General features: G+C 42.4%; 1 protein-coding gene across 2 annotated transcripts in view; it reads left to right on the top strand.

Moving 5' to 3' along the window:
* ALDH1A2 (aldehyde dehydrogenase 1 family member A2) overlaps positions 1-18,940 on the top strand; it is a 214,198-nt gene that overhangs the window by 152,707 nt on the left and 42,551 nt on the right. Inside the window, exon 2 of one of the 2 annotated variants that reach the window (XM_072870179.1) lies at positions 2,228-2,344. In XM_072870179.1, coding sequence (XP_072726280.1) covers positions 2,228-2,344 — 117 coding nt within the window. Of the gene's footprint in view, positions 1-2,227; positions 2,345-5,729; positions 5,847-18,940 lie in introns of those variants that run through there. The other variant, XM_072870180.1, reaches the window with a different exon arrangement.

Genomic DNA, 18,940 nt, shown 5'->3' with positions numbered 1-18,940 from the left:
AGCCATTCCTGGATTTTCAGTAATAAAAATGGTTGTTCTTGATATCAACATTTATTTTATTTTTTACGTTAAAGATAATGTAGAAATAAGGAAAATAAAAGTAGATTTTTTTCTTTTGTTTCTTTAGAACTTAAAATATATCCAGACTCATTCTTAAACAATTATTAATAAGATTTATAATATTAGGACAATTAATTCACTGGGATATTGGAAAAATTTCTGAAATAATATTTTATAGGATCATCACAGTATTGTGGGTGTTGCTTTACAGATAATATTGCTTATGTGTATAACAATATTTTTACTTTATATGTATAAAATATCTTTGTCTGGAGCAAGGACTGATACCATCCTGCACACAATTCAAGGGCCATAATTCTTACGAGATTTCAAACAGGGAGCCTCTTTCAAATGATCAGGCTTAGAGACATTTAGAGAATTGATTCAATTAACCTAGAGGAAAAAAGTGCTATAATGTGTGATTTATGTTTGCACATAAATTAAAATACAAGTATCTCCTGAAGAGCATTTGCTGCCATCATGGTCAGTAATGAAAATAGCAGGCAATTAAAATAGGACACCTGAGGCTGAAGCTTTTACTGTATATATCAGAAAATGAAGTTGAGACTTCGTAAGTGGAAATCTGAGCTGAAAAATAACTTAGTGGGAGTTTCTTTTCGGTCCCTATTTTTCTTCCAAAAGTGATTTCTAAAGTACATAAGAAATAGGAAGGGGCATTTACTGAGGCAGGAGGCAAAGGGTACAGAGGATTAGGCTCTCTCAGTCAAGACTGAATTTGTATGAGGAACCAGGGATATCCTTGCTAAATGGTAGCGGGGCAGCTGAGAGAAATAGAAAAAAGAACTTATGGGTCAAATTGAAATCATTTTGGGGCAGGTTTTGAAGTTGATCTTGAAATGAACCACTGGAAGTGTCCGACAGAATAATGTGATTCAGTTCCTTCATGTGTGTGACAAAGTGCTTGGAGTCTGGAGCTCGCTAAGGAGCGTAAGAAATATTCACAGATTTGAAGTAGTAAGAACAAAGAGCTCTGTGTTGGGGTTGCTGTAGCCACTGTCCATTTCAGTGGTGTATCAGTATATGCTTTGGTACAGCTACTCTGCCCAAAAGAGGTACTTGAGATACAAATAGTTTCACCCCATGCTCTAGTTTTATCAGTTCCTTTAGGGGATGGGGACACAGTAGTACAGAGCAGAAAAACACCAGTACTCTGACTGAGCAGCCCAGGAATGCCTTAATTATATCTGTATTGTCTTCAACATCACAGCTCTGTCTTTTGCACCATCTCTAGCTACCAAAGGTCCTGTTTCCAGATGGTGTTTGTATAAGCAACGTCTATGTCCTTGACTATAAATAATACCAATTGATTGGGGTGGGTGGAGAAATTGTGACTTGTAAATGAAACAAAGGTATTTCTTCAAATTATATATTCAGATTGATCTAAATATAAAAATAAAACTCTTAGGAATGATTTTGATCTTGGCTATATACTAGCCTAAATTCTAACACTGAAGTAAGAAACAGAGTCACTTGGTTGTTCTTCATTTTTTTGACAGCCATTTTTTCACAAAGTATGAAGACAGTAATATCTTTGTTATTAAAATCTGAAACAGAACATATTTGTTTCCTGATTTGCCATCTAAGTAAGAGTTTAATTAAAACCCATTCATGTGAGAGAAAATAAGCCAGTCTGACTTAATTGCCAGTTGATTTAGTATTGCCAATTCACAAAAAAACCCAGAAACTACAGGACTGCAGTAAGAATAAATTATTTCTCTGCCATATGTAGGTATTTAGGGACTGCAGAACTCGGGCTGAACCTGGGGTATTGTTTCTGTTCTTTCTCTTCTTGCAATTGTTGGACTCGCTTTTTTTCTTTCACAAATTAATCATTTTACTTCTGTATTCATTGTTATTACTGAGTTATTGTCCTAATGTCCAAGGCAATAAGGGTAGAAATCCCTTCCACAAAGAAATTGCGTTAAATATTCACTTGCATGATTTGAAGCCGTGGCTCAATTTGCTATCATAAAGTGGCCAGTGTAGTGCTGAATCATTGAAGCAGCTCACCAAGCTGGATTCATCAGTGTGTCCAACACAGCATTGCAGACCTTGGTCCTAATTCTGATTGGCAAAGCTACTGTTGTACTTGATGAGAACTCGCTCGTGGTCTTGGCCCTAAAGGCCTACGTCATTGTCTTCCCAGATGGTAGAAGAGGAACTGCGGTTGGTCCCTTGCTGTCGGGAAAAGCAACAGCCATGTCTGCCATGTTCCTGTGGGGAGCCCTCTGAAGCTGGCTGTAGACCAGGAGCCTGCAGCATGGTAAGGGCAGTGCCATTCTCCAGCTGGGGAATGCCAACAAGGCGTAGGTAGCAGTTAGTCTAAAGGTGGTCAGCTCCCAGTGCTTTTGCAAACCGCTCTGCTTTTAGAAGTAAGAGCAATGTGGTTTGTACGACGAGTAGTTGACGGAGGTTGCTTACACAGGTCCAGATTATGTGGGTTTGAACTGCATCTCCACAGACGCTGGAATCCCTTCTCACCAAAATCTCCTGAACTTTATTGACTTGATTTAATAATGAAACTGTTACACAATTTTCTCATTCCTGAAACTTGTTTAAATGCAGTCCCCTTTTGAAGGAGCACATCCCCACTCTGACTTATTTTAAAACAGCTTTTAGAAGGTGTCATCCTTGTGATGAAGTGTTAGGTCTGTGTTGCCAGTGTGCAATTAAAAATTGAATTTCTGACGTTTAAAAGTCTCACTCATCCCAAGTGTCACAGTTTGACAGCTCTGCGTGTCACATTACAGCACAGTATTATGGCTCCATTTCCTCTGTCAGGGGGAAAAAAAAAGATGAAAAATGAGAGAAAGCAAAATCTGCAGTCTCCTTCTTCATTATTGAGCTGGAAATTTACAGAAATATGCATGTTAACCCTGAAATGACTTAAATGGCACTCTGTATCTTGTGCTGCCTGTCTGTGCAGAAGCAACCTTTGTCCCGTGCTCCTGTACAAACACTAAGAGAATGCTAGGACAGTCTTTTCAATTGTCCGCAAACTTGTAAAACATGGAGCAAGGAATATCTATGGAATCAACAAATGGATAATGTAACAAAATCAAAACATGGCCAGATCCCGTTGTTTATTCTTGACTAGGTCGATAAAAAGGTCACATGGTATATTTCTTGTTGCTTTGTTTTGCCAGCTTTAGACAGCTGTAGGCTTTGGTGTCCTTTCTCTGTTTATCTATCTGCAATGTCATAACTTCAAAACATGACATCTGATCAGTTTCAAAATGTTGGGAGTGTTTGCATCAGTAAGCAGAACTTTATTGATTTTGCCTGAAGTAACAAAAACGGTCTGGGCTTCCGTTTTCTGCCTAGATGTTTTGACCAGAGAGAGTGTAGGGCTTTGACCATAAATTTCTGATGTCCACCAGCCCAGTCAGGGCGCAAGCTCAAGCCATCTGCTGTTTCAGCCAGCAAGCTAGGACAGACGTCCACCGCACACGCGTTGCTTGCTGCACACGTGATGAGTTTGAGATAGTGAGTAGTGGCATCTGGCTCCGGCTGCTGACTTCCCAGTAACCCACTGTGTGGCATGCCCAACCTCTTGCATGATGTGGCCTCCCACTAAGAGGGCCCCCCCAAAAAATAATAGCTGGGAACAGGTGGCTCTTGCTTGAACAAATTATTCTGCCCTTTAGGCCTCTTCCTTTTGCAAAGAACTTCCAAGAAAAGAGAAAGCCACAGCTGGGCTGCAGGACTTGCCCTGGCAGTGAGCACCTGCTCCTCCCGGTCGCTTTCTTTCCTGAGAGGAATTTGGAAACAGAGGTGCACCTGGGTGCCCTCGCTGCACGAGTTCCAAGGCTCTGGGCTTCCACACAGGCTGCCCACGCCTGCAGCAGCTGCAGTGCCCATGGCCGTGCGCGGCCAGCGGCGGGAGGGGCTGCAGGGGCAGTGCCCCCAGCACTGGAAGGTGGGAGGCTGTTGTACAGGGAGGAGGAAAGGCCGGACCGCGCAGCCCATAGCCAGAGGAAGAAGGGAGTAAGTATGGGACCTTGCGAGGGGAAGCAAGGAAAGGTGTACAGCGCTTTTCCAGGAAGGGGGAAGGAGAAACCCTGGACACACAAGAACCCCACTTTGCGGAGACGGCCCCCGCAGACCGAGGGGAAGGGCGCTCCCCGCCCTGCGGCAGCGCAGGCCTGCGGGAGCGGGACAAGGAGCGCACCTGGCATCGCCGGCCTGCAGGGGAGCGGGGACCCGGGCGCCAGACGGGGGCTGAGCTCCGGAGCGCTGCCGCGGGAGGCGGGAACGGCGCTGCCCAGCCCGGGGCCCCGCGCGGGGAGGCGCTGTGGGACGTGGGAGCCAGGTGAGGGCCGGCGTGGCGCGGGGCGGGCCGCGGGCGCGAGGCGAGGGCGGCGGGCGCGCGGCCGGCAGGGGGCAGCAGGCGGACGGGGATGGCGCGGCCGGTGCGGCAGGTGGGGTCGGTGCGGGGCCGTTCTCCGCGCACCCGTCACCGTCACCGGGGACGCGCAGCCACTTTGATGTCAGTCGCCGCAAAAAATAAAAGCGAGGCGGCCCGGGGAGCAGCGGGCACGCTGCGAGCAAAGCTGGCGGGGACGGGCGCTCCGCAGAGCGCCCGGCGGCTGCGAGGCAGCGCGCGTCCGGTGGCGGGAGCGGGAGCGGGAGCGGGGCAGGGCAGCAGCGCAGCAGCGCAGCCGCCAGGTGCTGCGCGGGGCCCCTGGCCAGGAGAGCGGGCAGCGCGGGGAAAGTAGCGGGCGGCGGTAGATGGCCGGGGAGCGGCGACAGACACGCTGCCCCGGAGGCGGAGGCTTCGCCCTGCCGGCCCAGCGGCAGCGCTGCGGGGCGGCCCCGTGCCCTCACCGCGTCTCGGCCCGGGACCCGTGAGGGGCCGCCTGCCCTGCTGTGCCTGGCCGCCCCCGCCCCGCCGGCCGCGCGGCGGCTCCACGCCCGAGGGGGAGCCGGCCGCCCCGGGGCCGCGCTGTGAGGCAATGCCGCTGGCGGGTCGCCGTCCCCCCGCCAGGATCCCCCCGCCCCGCCAGGGCTTCCCGAGTGCGGCCCAGCCTCCCCCCGGCGCTGCCCCCCCCCGCCCCGCCGCGGCCGGGGCTCCCCAGGCGGTGGCGGGGCCGGGGCTGCCAGGGCTCCCCGCGGGATGCCCCGGGCGGGGCGGCGCGGCGCGGGGCCGGGGCTGGCCTCTCTCGGACGCGGCGCCTCCCCGCCGGCCCCCGCCCGGCGCGGGGGAGACGAGGGGGAACGCGGCAGTTTTGGCGACCCCCGCTCCCCCGCCGGCGCCGACCGGGTTCCCCAGTCCCGCTCCTCGGGCGGGAGGCAGCGACCCGCGCCCGGGAGCTCCGTCCTCCCGCGGGGTGGCAGGGGGAATCCCCGGCGCCCAGGACGGGACGCGGGGGCCGGGGGGGCCCGGCGGAGGCCTGCGGGGCGCCGCGGCTGCGCCGCGCGAGTGAGCGGGGCTGTGCCGCTATCGCCCTAGGTAGGATGGACCTGCCCCCCTGCCTCTGCCCCCATGTCCAATAAGAAGAGACCCGGCTTGACACCTGCCTATATACAGAGGACGAGAGCAACATCTTCGGCGCCGGTCTTTGGAGGGGGGGGAGCCAACCCAAAACACAACACACCACCAGGTCAGAGCGGGGGGCTCGGTGGTACTATAAAACCCCCCCAAGACTATGACTTCCAGTAAAATTGAGATGCCAGGGGAGGTGAAGGCAGATCCTGCAGCTCTGATGGCATCTCTGCATCTGCTGCCTTCTCCCACTCTCAACCTTGAAATCAAATACACCAAGGTAAGTTGTGTTCGTTTGTTCTGGCAGGGAAATTCCTGGCTGGGAAATTCCTGGCTTCCCCTCCAAAGGAGGGATTTTGCTTAAAATCAGTTTCATTCTGCCCTGACCAACTTGAGTGTAGAGATTAAAAAAAAACTACTAAAAGACTGCCTTGAATCTGTAATAAAGGAAACAGATTTTTACCCTGTAATCATCTGAAAAACCGCAGGATAATAGAAAAGCAAATTAGATCTGTTGGGACTGGCTTTGCCACTTAACTTCTCTTTAAACGTAGTATTTTCTACAGAGCTGTTGGGGTTTATTTTCAGTGCAAAATCAGTAGTTCTCAAATATATTTCAGTTGCTTTTGATGTACTTCAGAGGAAGTTACTATACATACCTGTATATCTCAATCAGAAAATAAAAATGTTTTCTTTCTTGAATTACCCTGTGTGCCCAAGGGACTCTTTTACAATTCCTGGAGGACTCTTAATACTACCAGGTTGTTACAGCACTGGAACAGGTCTCTCTACTAACTTCCGTGACACTTGAATACACTCTTGAACAACATTGCAAGAGGGCATATTTTTTTCCTACTAACCTTTAAGACTACTTTTCATAAAGAGAGGGTTAAGAACAAACCCATTGGGTCAATGTAGAAAAATCTGCTGTTTTTCTATGGTGTATTATGGGACTAAATTGTTTTTGTCGATTAAAATGGGCTTTAAGAACAGTAATTTGTTTGTAAATGCAATTTGAATTTTTAAATTCGTTTATATATTTTGAATCTTTGCATCTTTAGTATTTCAGTTAAAGAATGTTTTCATTTCTGTTGGAGAAGTTTCAAATGTATTGTATAAACAGATTACAATGTGTCAGACTTTGTTTCTAATTACTGACTAACTTAATAGGAAAATAAGCACATCAGCACTGGAAAGAGGTGATAACATTTTTATCTACTGGAAATACAACTTCAGGAGCTTTAAAGCTGATAGGAAACTCATTTTGGCCGATGCAGTGTAATTTTTTCCTCCATATCATCACTTTAAAAGCTTTTCATCTTTTCTCTTTTTTAAGTGGGTGCCAAAACTAATTTGTCCTCTAATTTGTTACAGCAATTCCATGTTCTAGAAGAATGTTTCAGAGGAAAGTCAACTATTATAGATTTCATTACATTTTAATGCAAACTGCAATATGCAAATTAAAAGATGCATATGGTTTCTTGCATATAATTTCTTTGAAAAGAGGTTAAATAAATAAGGAATGTAGTTATTTGATGTTGTGTGGTGTTACACTTTGGGAGCAATCCTACTGTGCAAATAGTATTTGGCATGAATTTTGTTTATTGCCAGTTTCAGTGTAAAATATGCTTCCGGAGTGTTCGGTGGCTAATGCTTGGGAGTAGTATCACAGTCAGTTTGCATACTTGCGTTTCTCTGTTCTAAAACTAGAGAATTGGTTCTCAAAATCTTTGAAAAAGGTAACAGTCATCAGCAATCATATCTTCCTATCTGTGAGAACGTAAGCTGGATAGTAACCTTTAATAATTGAGAATATATAGTGCCATCATCTCAGATATATGTAAGATGTTACACATTTTATACTAATGGAACAAGTAAAAGAAAGTTATTTTATTTCAATATGAAGCCAAAAACAATGGCAACATGTTTCTTCTAAGCTTGGTTTTGAGATATCAGGTAACTCCTGGTTACTTTTGAGAGAAATTTGGTTTAGGACAGGTATCGAATATTTCACTTGGCATATCGTCTCTCTCTGTTTTTCTGCCTGTCTCGCTCTTCCCTCCTTTTTCTCTTTCTCTGCAGGAAATACAAGTGATTTATAGATAATTGGAGTCTTCAGCTTGGAGTTTTGTCTTGGGCAGGACTTTTATCCAGGATCCACTTTCCCACCTATTACAAAGAAAAACAATCAAAAATGAAATAATGGATTGTAACTTGATTCTTTCTTTTGGGGGAGTGGTCACTTCATGTCTTAAATGACAAACAACTTCCATAAACAATAAATAACATTAGACTAAAGCACTTTAGCAAAAAAACCCCCAACAACCCCAAACCTTGTAAAACCAGACATCTGTAAGCATTCCTATCAGCTTCTCTCCTGCTTGTTAGCTGAGAATTTTAAATACACAACCAGGACACAGAATTCTTGAACTCTTTATTACAGCCATCTCTGAATGTAAAACCGTAACCATTTGGGAGTTAATTCTTTATGAAAAATAGAGGTACCTGTGAACATTTAAACTAAGTGAAGTAATTTTAAAATATGTTTTGCCAATTAAATTCCATTTCTGGAATTCTAAAATTGGGAAATAGACAGTTTTGTTGGGATAGAACATATTAAAATTCCAGGAATCCCTGAATGAGATTTGTTAAAGATTTGTAATATGTATCAGTAAAAAGTAAATTTATTATTCATTAATCTTTAAAACACTACATTATCCTCGGAATTACTATGAAAGCTCCTTCCAAGAACATAGATAAAAGAAATACTACCCATGTAATTTTCATGTATTCAATTATTTAGCAGAATTATTGAAACTTGTGAAATATTCCTCTGGTAGGTTTACTGAAGTGAGCAGAAAACTGTGTGTTAAGTCCTTCAGATCTGTACACCTGATGTAGCACACAGAGGCAACGTAGTTTTTCATTGGTCAGGAAGAATATATTTAATTAGTGATGAAAATTACATGATGCCATGTTTTTATGTAAGATGTGCAGCAGTATCTATTGTGACGTCAATATTGGGAGTCAGCCTATGCTTCTTTGAAAAAACAGCCATTAGAAATATTTTTCCCAGCTTTTTAATACCTTGGCATGGTCTCTGTGAAAAGTGTTTTAGATGCACATAATAAGAATTGGTGAATAGGATGTGAACCAGACACGAAGATGAGTGTTCAAGCACACAGGGTTAAGTTTTTCTGTGCAGCTGGCAAGTACTAAAACTGCTACATGCAAGATTATCTCTCTTTTCATTGTGATGACTCTTTAATTCTCTACTTCTTAACATCAACATTTGGGAGGGATTGCATCTGCAGAACAGGGAATCTTCCAGTATTGCATGGAATTAGGTTATTCTACAGCCCTGTGGCACAGCAAGCTCTCCTCAGACTTGTCAGGAGCGTGTTGGCAGTGCTATGCTCCATACGTAAGGGTGCACGTAGGTAGGAAGGGGATCCAGCCCTCTCCCTGGCAACAAGTCATACTTCTACAAATGTCGGCTTTAGGCCAGAAGCTCTCCCAGAATGGGCTGCTCCAGAAATATCAGATGTGTGAGACAAGCTGTAGCATGATGTCCAGTAAGGACACGTTATTAGCATGTTTTGTCCAGGAAGCACACCCCTGAGCTGATGGCTCTGAGAACCTGATAGCTCCTGAGGGTGATCAGAGGGTTCTCAGCTTAGTATTATATTGATGCCTCCCTCTTTCATGCGCTTACAAAACTCCATTCTCCCAAGACTTGAGCGTCTCCCACGTATCTGACAGTAGACGTGGAATCAGCCCAATGGATTGAGCCCTTTGCAGCGTTTTCCTCCTGCTATCTCCATTTGAGGGGCTAAAGGTGTTTCTGCAGGATGTGGCTATCCTTCCTTTGTTATAGTACAATCAAACCTGCTTTACAAAGTATTTTCATAGTGGTTTTAGTAAGTCACATTGACTTTAAAAGACAGCTCGGTATAGAATGAGGACCCTAGGGTTCTGTCCTGTCCTAGCTCTGTCACTACATGTAACTGAGTGAGTGAACAAACATTCTCAGTTTGCATCGTGTTGGGGACACTAATCCAGCTGGATGTTTTAAGTTTTGTTTCTTGCTTTCCAACTGATTTAAGTCTGAGAAAGAGTTGAAGAACTGTAGCATAAGGAAAAGTTGAAGAATTGTGGTTTTGAGAGCTTTTTATAAAGAGGTGCTCTAAAAGGGGGGAAGTTACAGCACTGTGGCAGTGAAGAGGTACAGAAATGTTTCTGTAGCACTCGCCTGTGAATTGGCTGGCAACCATATTTGTTTGTCCTCTGTAAAAGGGTTTGCCTCAATGCTTACACCATAGGCTAAAATCAGGTCAGTTTCTAAACACAGAGCAGGTAAACTACCCAACACTGCAACGGAAAACTCCATACAGCAGTTTGTATTAAGTGGGGGCAAACTGCTTCTGGGTAAAGAACTAATGTTTCAAATTCTCGTATGATAAGCATTTGGGTTTGATGTGTTTTGTTACTAAGTTTCTGTATTTTCATTCCCATTGTGCTTTCTTGGCATTGCCCAGAAATGAACGCTGCAGAACACTATTATAAATTCTTTTCACCAAAATTTCCAGCATGTGTTTTCCAGATAAAATTCTAGACTGACATTAAGAGAGGAGGCAGGAAATCTATTTTATTTACAGTAATATGCGGGATCTTTGTGATTTTTTGAACTGAAGACAAGCTTTGGCAAAACTCAGGGAATTGATGAATACATGCTATTTACCACCTGTCTTTCCCTGAATGAGCTCACTACTTTAATGCCTTTTGAAGTCAGATTCAGTGACTGATACTTGAAGAAATCAGCTAGCCTTTTGGGTCAGCTCAGTGAGCGCTGTCCAGTTACAAAAGATGGGGCACAGAAAATCAGAGATGTTTGCTTGAAGAGCAGATAAATAGAACAGCTACTTCTCCCCTTTGTGGAACACTTCAGCAGCTGATGCTGGCACTAGATACGTCCCTCTGTATCATCATCATCTGTATTTTCTATGTCCCTCTGTATCTTCATCATACACAAAGTTTTAGGGTATATACTGTATTTAGTTTTACTGTTGTTTAAATCTACAGTTTAAATTCTCTTCTAGTGTGTTCATACTTTGTGGTTAGCATTACAAACCATCAACCCATATAGCAATTGCAAACTATTTCTACACTTCTTTCCAATTACCAGCCTGAACGTAGGATTATTTCTTTCCTCCCAAACCTTTAAGGTCTTCTGCACAAACCCAATTTACCCAGGTTTTGCATGAGAGATCAAGAAACAATTGTAGTCTTATGCATATCCAGTTGCCTGCCTTTGCTTACTCCAATACAGCTGCTATAACCATGTTAATCAAAGAGCATTAAACATACAGGAACTACCAGGCTGAAACTGGCAACAACTAGATAACTACTGCAGATAACTGCTATATTACTGAGTAGGTAACTGTTGTAGCATTGACCTCTTACTGTGCTGAATTTTTAGGAAAAGACTGAATCTTTAGGGAAAATGCAAACTGGTTTAATGCATCAAGCTGTACAATACTATGTTGCTGGCTAGAGGGAAATTTTCTTCTCTTTGTCCAGTCTCTAAGGTCAGATGATACACTGAAAGACAAGAGCTATGCAATTAGTATTTTTCTCATCTTTGCAAAAATGTATATGATTTCAAGTATTCCAATACAAAAGATGCATATATTTATTTGCACACCAAACCCAGAAGGTCAGTAATAATCAGAGCATGTGCCTGAGTTGAAGAGCAGCCAAATTCATACCCCTGCTCTGAAGCAAACTGAGCAGAAACCTGAATATGGATCCCTACCTCCTGATGGTGGATAGGTCCCAATTTTGGATGCTACCCACCTTTGGCTATCCTTGGAAAAAGTCTCACATTCTCTCCTGTTGGGTAATTCACTGGTAAGTATTTATGGGGCCTGAGAGCTATCAACTTGATAGTCCATTGGGCAGGACACACATGCAGGAAAAGTAGGATTCAGGTCTTTGCTCCAAGAATACTCATGATGTCGGACAGAGCAAGGATTTGATCCAAGATCTATGGCTCTCTAGGCATTGACCCTAACTACTGTACTATTGAGTTGGAGTAATGTGTCTTGAACACATACTTTTCATTCTGACAAAAATTCCCTCTTTATTTCTCCATTCCATTCTGTCCTTCAGAAACATTTCCCACAGGAGTTCACCAATCCTGGTACATTAAATTTAAATTAAATTTTATTAAATTTCTGTCTTCATGTATCTGCATTTTCTGATAAAAAAATCCCAACGGTCCAAAAATTCTTGATGATCTCTGCTCAGCTTGTCCATCTCCCTGTTCATGCAGAATTGTTCCCCACAGACCTTAACGGGCTCTGCCAGTTTGAAGTTATTCACTGCCGTAAACTGCTTTGTTCCTGGGAGCACCACACAATGGAACCACTGTATCCATTTGTCTTCCCTTCCTTACAATGCACATTAACAGTTGCCTTCAATAAGCTGTCCATAGACATTGCAAGTCATTGGAACATACCAGCATCTAAAAGTAATTGGAACCCTTCCTTCCAACAGGCTTTGCTTTGCATTTACTACCTTTGGCAAATTTCATCTACCCTTGAGTTGCCCAAATGCCTTTCAACTTCAGCCCTAGTGATATTTTCTTCAGTACTCTGATTAATCTGAATATTTTTATCTGCAAACTATGTACCTTACTATTAATGATCTGCAAAAGCAGGTGAACCTAGATATCGATTGCTAGTCACAGTAATGAAGGGGCACCTTGCTATTAACCTCTTTCCAGGGAGAATTATCCATTTATTTCCAGTCTTTTTATCTTATCTCTTAACCACTTTTTAATCCATGGCAGGACTTTATCTTTCACCATATGGTTACTAACTTTCCTTAATAGCCCCTTGCTAAGGACTTTATCATCAAAAGCCTTTTTAAAATCTAAATAAATTATATCCACTGATTCATCTCGGCTCTTCATTTGACTATCTTCCAAGGAATCTCGCAGGTTTACAGAGATAAATGACAAAAGATGAGTTCAATAGTCCATATCATAAATTCTTAGTCTGATCCCGCATAAAGTCACATTTTTTCTTTTACAGTTTTGCAGCTATCTTTCCTAAGACTGAACTGTAACATTTCACTATTTATTTTTTGCAAATTGTCTAATTCTCTCCACTTCTAAAAAACACAACTTGTTATGTTTGTTTTTTTAAAGAGTAGAACTCACTATCTGAAACAAGTAACCAAAACATCAACTTTAGTTCAGCTGAAAGAAATGAGAGCAAAAAATACATTTATACAAATACAACATTATAAGGAAGCTATGTAAATATAATATAAGCACAGATGTGTAAAGGTTCAAAAAAATCTTCAGAAAGTTGCAGTTCTGTGCAGTCCTTTAGTGAGGAATCCTCAAACAAGTGCTAGCACCCCTACTCAAGCACAAATAAGTGCATAAATATCTATGTGAAGACTTACTAGTAAGTATTATATGGAGAAAGATGAAGTCTAAAAAATTATTGCCATCTATGGGCCCAATCATTCATTACTTTTGTGTGTACTCAAATGAATAGAGGAATTCCTGTTCAGACTGCATACACCTAATTGGTTTTTCTCCAAAATACAAGTTCCACATTTCAGAATTTGTCTAAAAACATATTCCTTCTGACCAGCATTTTCTGTTACTTTGTGACATGAATGCATCACATCAATTTTAAGTTTTGCAGTGTAACTAAGCTTTAAATATAGGAGCACTTCATTACTAAAAGTATGATACGTGAAGCCACATCAAAGCGTTGCTGCAATAGCATTGCTGAAATAGCCTCCAACTGACAAAAGAAAAAAAGGACTTCATTCTTGTTCACTTGAAGTCAGTTCCTTTCCCAGAGAGCCTAGTGAACTAGATTTTTACCTTATGACTTGAAACATAATACATTCCAGCTTTGTTGGACTGAAGTGGGAAAATACTTCAGAGCGGAGAACCATCCACATCAAATTCTGTGACCCAAATGAAAATGTTTAAGCTCAGCTCAATCTCAGTTGACCTCAGCTGGAGGTTAAAACACAGGGACCCCACTGACCACTAGAGTATATAGACCTTAATCTGTGAGGGATTCATAGGTAATGAAGACTTTGAATTGAACTCAGAATCTAAAGGGATGCTGGTGAGACAGCTGTGGAGGGGCCTACAGCAGGTGTTGTGGTTACAGAAAGGATATACTTTGCTAATTTCCATGTGGATTTCCAGTATGCCCCTATTTAAAATCAGTGAGTTACAAAAATCCATTTGGAAAGTCACAAAGATGTAGGAAGTGTTGCACAGAAGAACAGGCTGCAGCCTCTTTGCTGAACTTGGATGGGAAGAGGATGCCAGGGAGACACTGTCCTCTTACCATGCTCTGGTCATCTCGCAGTGATTACACAAAATCCTTCAGTTTTAACTCAGAAACTATCAGAAAGTAGCCTTCCCTACAGGAATTCCAAACACACGTATTTACACAGGTAAAGGCTTCACTCTAAAGTGAAACTGATTTATTTCCAAAGCAGAGCTATTTACTATTTCAGGTAAATACAGGTATTAGTTGACTGTCCTATAAAAGCTGATCTTATCCTCTTGTGAATAGGTCAGCATGCCTTAAATTTGGCCTTAAGTGACTAGAGCTGGTCAGAACCTCAGGTCTACATTTCATCTGAAATATGATCTCTCCAATTGGAAGGTCCTTCCAGGTCTGTGCTGTGGCATTGTGTTCTTATGCTTCAGTGGGAAAAACACCATCACCATCACCCCCACCACCACCCTGGTATATCCTTAGCGGCTTTTGTGCAATTCCTGATGCCTCAGCTTTTGAAACCTGGAAGAATTGAGATGCATTAGCATTTGGGATTCCTTTCAGGAACTTTATTTCAACTCTTTGCAGCACAATTGGGGCTGAAGCACCCTTGTCTTAGACATGGCCTCTAAATGATCTTCAGTGTATTGCTGGTGTTAGGGTGTTAGTAAAGGCGAGTCCCCAGAACAAGTATTTTACCTGTCATCTTCTAGTGTTCAAACTAGTGCTCTGCTTTTCTTCCCTTGGCCCTACAACACATATTGAATTTTGGCCAGAAATATCATCTACTTCAGTATAGCCAAATTAAGATCCCCCCAAATGAGCAGCCACCTCTGGAAATGTCTTCAGTCTCCCTTTTATACCTTTCATAGCCAAGTTGTTTTCAGAATCCACTGACTCTCCCATAGCCTGTATTTGCTTATTTATTAAACTTAGGCTTCTCTTGGCCATTTTATTTGAGTTACCTTTTTGGTATTTTTCTTCAGAATATTTAGTAGCAATTTTTAATTTCCATTTTGTGTTTTGCAGCCTTTCAAAGTTAGCACTTTGCTGCTTTTTTTGGGCCTACATTTCCTCTTGTATCTTTCTGCCTAGCCACCCCATTTATTTTCTTGCTTGTGCTTCCCGTTTTTAGCCTTGGGAATGCAAATCTTCTTTGACTCTTTCACATTCTTAAGCCTCCATGCTGATTCTATGGATTTTAATTTCCTAGCTTCAAGCAGGGAGTTTCTAAGTTACTTCCTCTTCTAAAAAAAATAGCTTCTTGAAGTTTAGTATCCCAGAGAGTAGGGCTTCTTCATGTGTTTCTCTCCTGCAATGAAGCTGAAATTATTTATGTGGTAACCATTTCTCAGGGGTTCAGACACAATTTTTAGTCCTTGACAGGACTATGTCAAATGTTGTTTAGATTAGCATAGAGAAAACTGTATGTTCTCTAGACACTATCTCAATGCAGCTCTTACTGAACTACTATGCAGTTACTTTTGCACCAGTCTTATTGCCTTCATATTCTTTTTCCACTTCAGTGCCACTTTAGTGTCACTTCAGTTGCTCTTATCCAGAAGCCACTACTTCACTCCTGCTATTATCCTTCATGATCTACACTGCGTCTATATCCATGGGTCTACATTATGTGTTCTGTGTCTCTTCCAAGAAATACCCACGCAATTCCTTGCACACAGAGCTACTCCCCCCCTCTGCATCCTGACTTGTCCTCCCTATGTAGCTTATACCTAGAAATCCTGGTATGCCTCTGATAATTCTTATCCCCTTATGCTCAAAATGCTAGTCTTTTTCCTCTCCATGATACAGTCCAGATCACCATTTTCACACTCATGTTTCTTATGCTGGTTTATAGGCACTTGTGCTTTTATTTCCTAACTATAAGATGACCTAGAAGAAAATTGTGATGTAGTTAGTTAAAAAACCCTGTGAAGTCTTTTCAGCTCAACCACTAAAGCACATCCCATGACATTGTACCTCACTCTCATTTACCACTCTGCTAGTGTACAAAGTCCTTAAAATAGAAATTAGATTTAAACTGGCTTTAATACTTCTTTGCACTGTCAAATTGATTTGAGAAGGCATTTATGTAACGGCCAGTTGGATACATAGATTTTTTTTTTTTTAAGGAACCACTTCATTTTGTTGTTTGAAACATATTTGGAGTTTATTTTAAATGTTCTTTGCATTCAGGCATAAAAGCACTGTCCTGATTCCACTGGGTATTTTCAAAACTTACCAGTATACCATAACATATGCATTTTACATTTGCTTATGTGTTTTTTTCCAGCTGTAACAGAAATAGTTTAAGTTTATTCTTGAGTAGTTAGAAACTACCAATAAATTAGCACCTGCCTTTCCAAATCAAGGGGCTTATTTTATTCTCTCCAGTTTCTTCACTTGTGATGTATGGTTGCAGCAGTCCCGTACCGGACTGGCCTGCACGGACCTTGAGAAGCATGCACACGTGTTTTTCAGGACATCTGGCTAAGCCTTCACCCCTTTTCCATCAGTGCTTGATGTTTTTTTGTTGGTTTTCCTCTTTTTGTCCTTATGACACTTTCTTTACCGCAGCTACTTAACAGCCTCTTCTGTCTTTTGTGATGTCTATGGGATGCTGTTTTCCTGAGAGGTGAGAATCAAGCTCTGCTTTTTCACTTGTCCATCTGAAATTGTGATATGAGACTAACACTAAAGGGGTTAGCTGTGCTGATGATGACCTAGTCTTGGTGGTCCAGCCCTTTGATAAGTGATTTTAAAATCCATTTGTTACATTACTAAAGACATTTTTAGCTAGCATCACTCAACTGCAAGTGTTAATATTCTGCTGCTTCCATCAAAGCTTTTAGAAAGCATTAATTGATTCAGTCTCACTGTAAAACTGGTGACAAGGCTCCTTCACGGATGGGGGAGTTTAAATTTGTGGGAGTGTAACCATGACTAACTGAGACAGTAGGTCAGTGTCAGAGGCAGGATCTCTTGCTAAACCAGCCAGACTACTAGAAGATAAAACCTCTTTTTCTGTACATACTATTCTAGGAAATTGAAATACAGATGAATTTCAGAGCCAGTGGCTACATGTGGATGCATGTCTACAGTTCTATATGGTATTAATTGCACACGTTTCTGTGCACTCACCTATACATGCGCACACAGTATAGATGAAAACACCCCTTTCTTTGTGCTCTTGGCTCTCTTTCTGTGTCGCTTTATCAGTTGTCGTCTGTGTTGTTATTCCCTTGAGTGTTGTCTGGGAGGCAGTGCCCTCCTTGCTGGAAGATCTGCATAATGAGTTCAAATGAAGCTGGAGCTTGCAGTGTTGCTCCCCTCTGTTAGGAGGAGGAGTATTTCCATTGGTGCAATGCAGTGTCAGTACTGGAAGTCCAGATTGTTGTCTCTGGTATTGTTTCTATTCACTTTTCAAAGGTTTGGTTTTAGCAAGGTGCTCCAACATGGAAAGAGAAGGAAGGCTGTGCTATTTAGATGACAGCCAGGAGCCCTGTGCAGAACATGCCCAGTGACTGGTGCAGCGCAGCTCTTCCTCCCATCAGCCACGACAATTGCTTTTAATGTTTGGATTCAAGCCGAAACACAAATGTGTTCATGCTCTTGCTCTCTGCCTCAGTTCATTTCTCTCCTTGAGGGAGCAACAGGACAAATCCTTGATAACTTATTTCCTGGTTAGAACCCTTTACCTGCTTTCCTAGGGTGGTTCCTTGTGACTGGGGACCTTTGTAGTCAGCTCTTCCAGCTGTTTGCCTAAATGGTCTTCAGGGAGACTAAAAGCAATGAACCTGGAATAACAACATTTGACTTCAGCTAGGTCCCATGAGAATTTAGTTATTACTTAATGGATTGAATTGGCGACATACCTTATACCAGATAACTGCCAAAGGTTGCATGAAATTAACCTTCACAAATGGCTGGTTATTGGTATACTCCTTGCAGAAAGCTGGGCATTGGATGACGTGTGTTTGCTGTAATTAATACTGTTTTTCATACCTTTACCTGCCAATAGTATTTGCAATGTCTGGGTGAAAAATTTCTCAGATTAAAGTCTTGATGGTGGTTTTAGCCATTTAGTGATCATGTGTCATTGTGCTCACTACACTGAGCATAAATCCTGTCTTGTAAACAGCAGGGAGACTAATGAGGTTTGACCACATTCTGGTATCATTACAGGGGGTTCCAGCAGAGAAAAAGGGAATTTGGTTAGAAAGGGGAAAAGAAACATGAATTTTAACGGAAAAGGGGAAAAAAAATTCCTAGGACTGCATATATTAACATTTGTTTTTAAGGACGGCTTTTTATTGACAAGACTTATAACCTACTTTGCTCATTCAAGGAAATCTCTGTATAGTTAGGTTTTGGTTTTGCCTTAGTCCCTTTTTTTAATGCTGCATGTTTGGCAAAAGGTGAGGTTCATGTTTTTAATTTACACACTCAAAGTTATTAGCCTGCTTCTATTTAAAGGTAAATAGAAGAGCTCATTTTTCATGCAGGCCTACATCTCTACACAGAATAGCTTGCCAGTCACATATAAAAATGTTAAACTCTATTAAATATTGGCATTATTTTGCTATACCCTGAAGTGGTTTATTTGCTTGGGACTGTAATCAGCTCTTGCAAGAACGCTTCACATCCAATTTTAGTCTTAGCACCACAGTGTACTTTGGGGTGTAAATTTGCCAGGTATCCAAGCACAGCAGGATACTTTGACAGCTTAAGCCCAGTTCTCCCCAATCAGCCTTATGAATAATAAAAAGTAGAATGACCCGTTCCAGTTTTGTATATGTAAAGTCAGTGGCTTATCAACAGAAAAACTGGAGGAGAAATCGGAACTGAACTCTGAGAAAAGGGAATCTAGCTAAAGGTTTCTTCTCTCCAGAAGAATATTCTAAAGAAAACAAATCAGTATTTCCCAGGAGTTTTTATTGAAAAGAATTTCCAGCCTGAGAGATTTCATTGCAGCATTGAATGAGAGGTGTTGGGTTCCTTTGCATCTCCTCGAAGAGCAAAAAGGGTTTATAAATCAGACTTCTAG

Source organism: Ciconia boyciana, chromosome 8 (genome assembly GCF_034638445.1).
Source record: "Ciconia boyciana chromosome 8, ASM3463844v1, whole genome shotgun sequence".
NCBI classification, from domain to species: Eukaryota; Metazoa; Chordata; class Aves; order Ciconiiformes; family Ciconiidae; genus Ciconia; species Ciconia boyciana.
The sequence above is the reverse complement of the archived record's forward strand: the minus strand, read 5'-3'. Positions and strand labels throughout refer to the sequence as shown.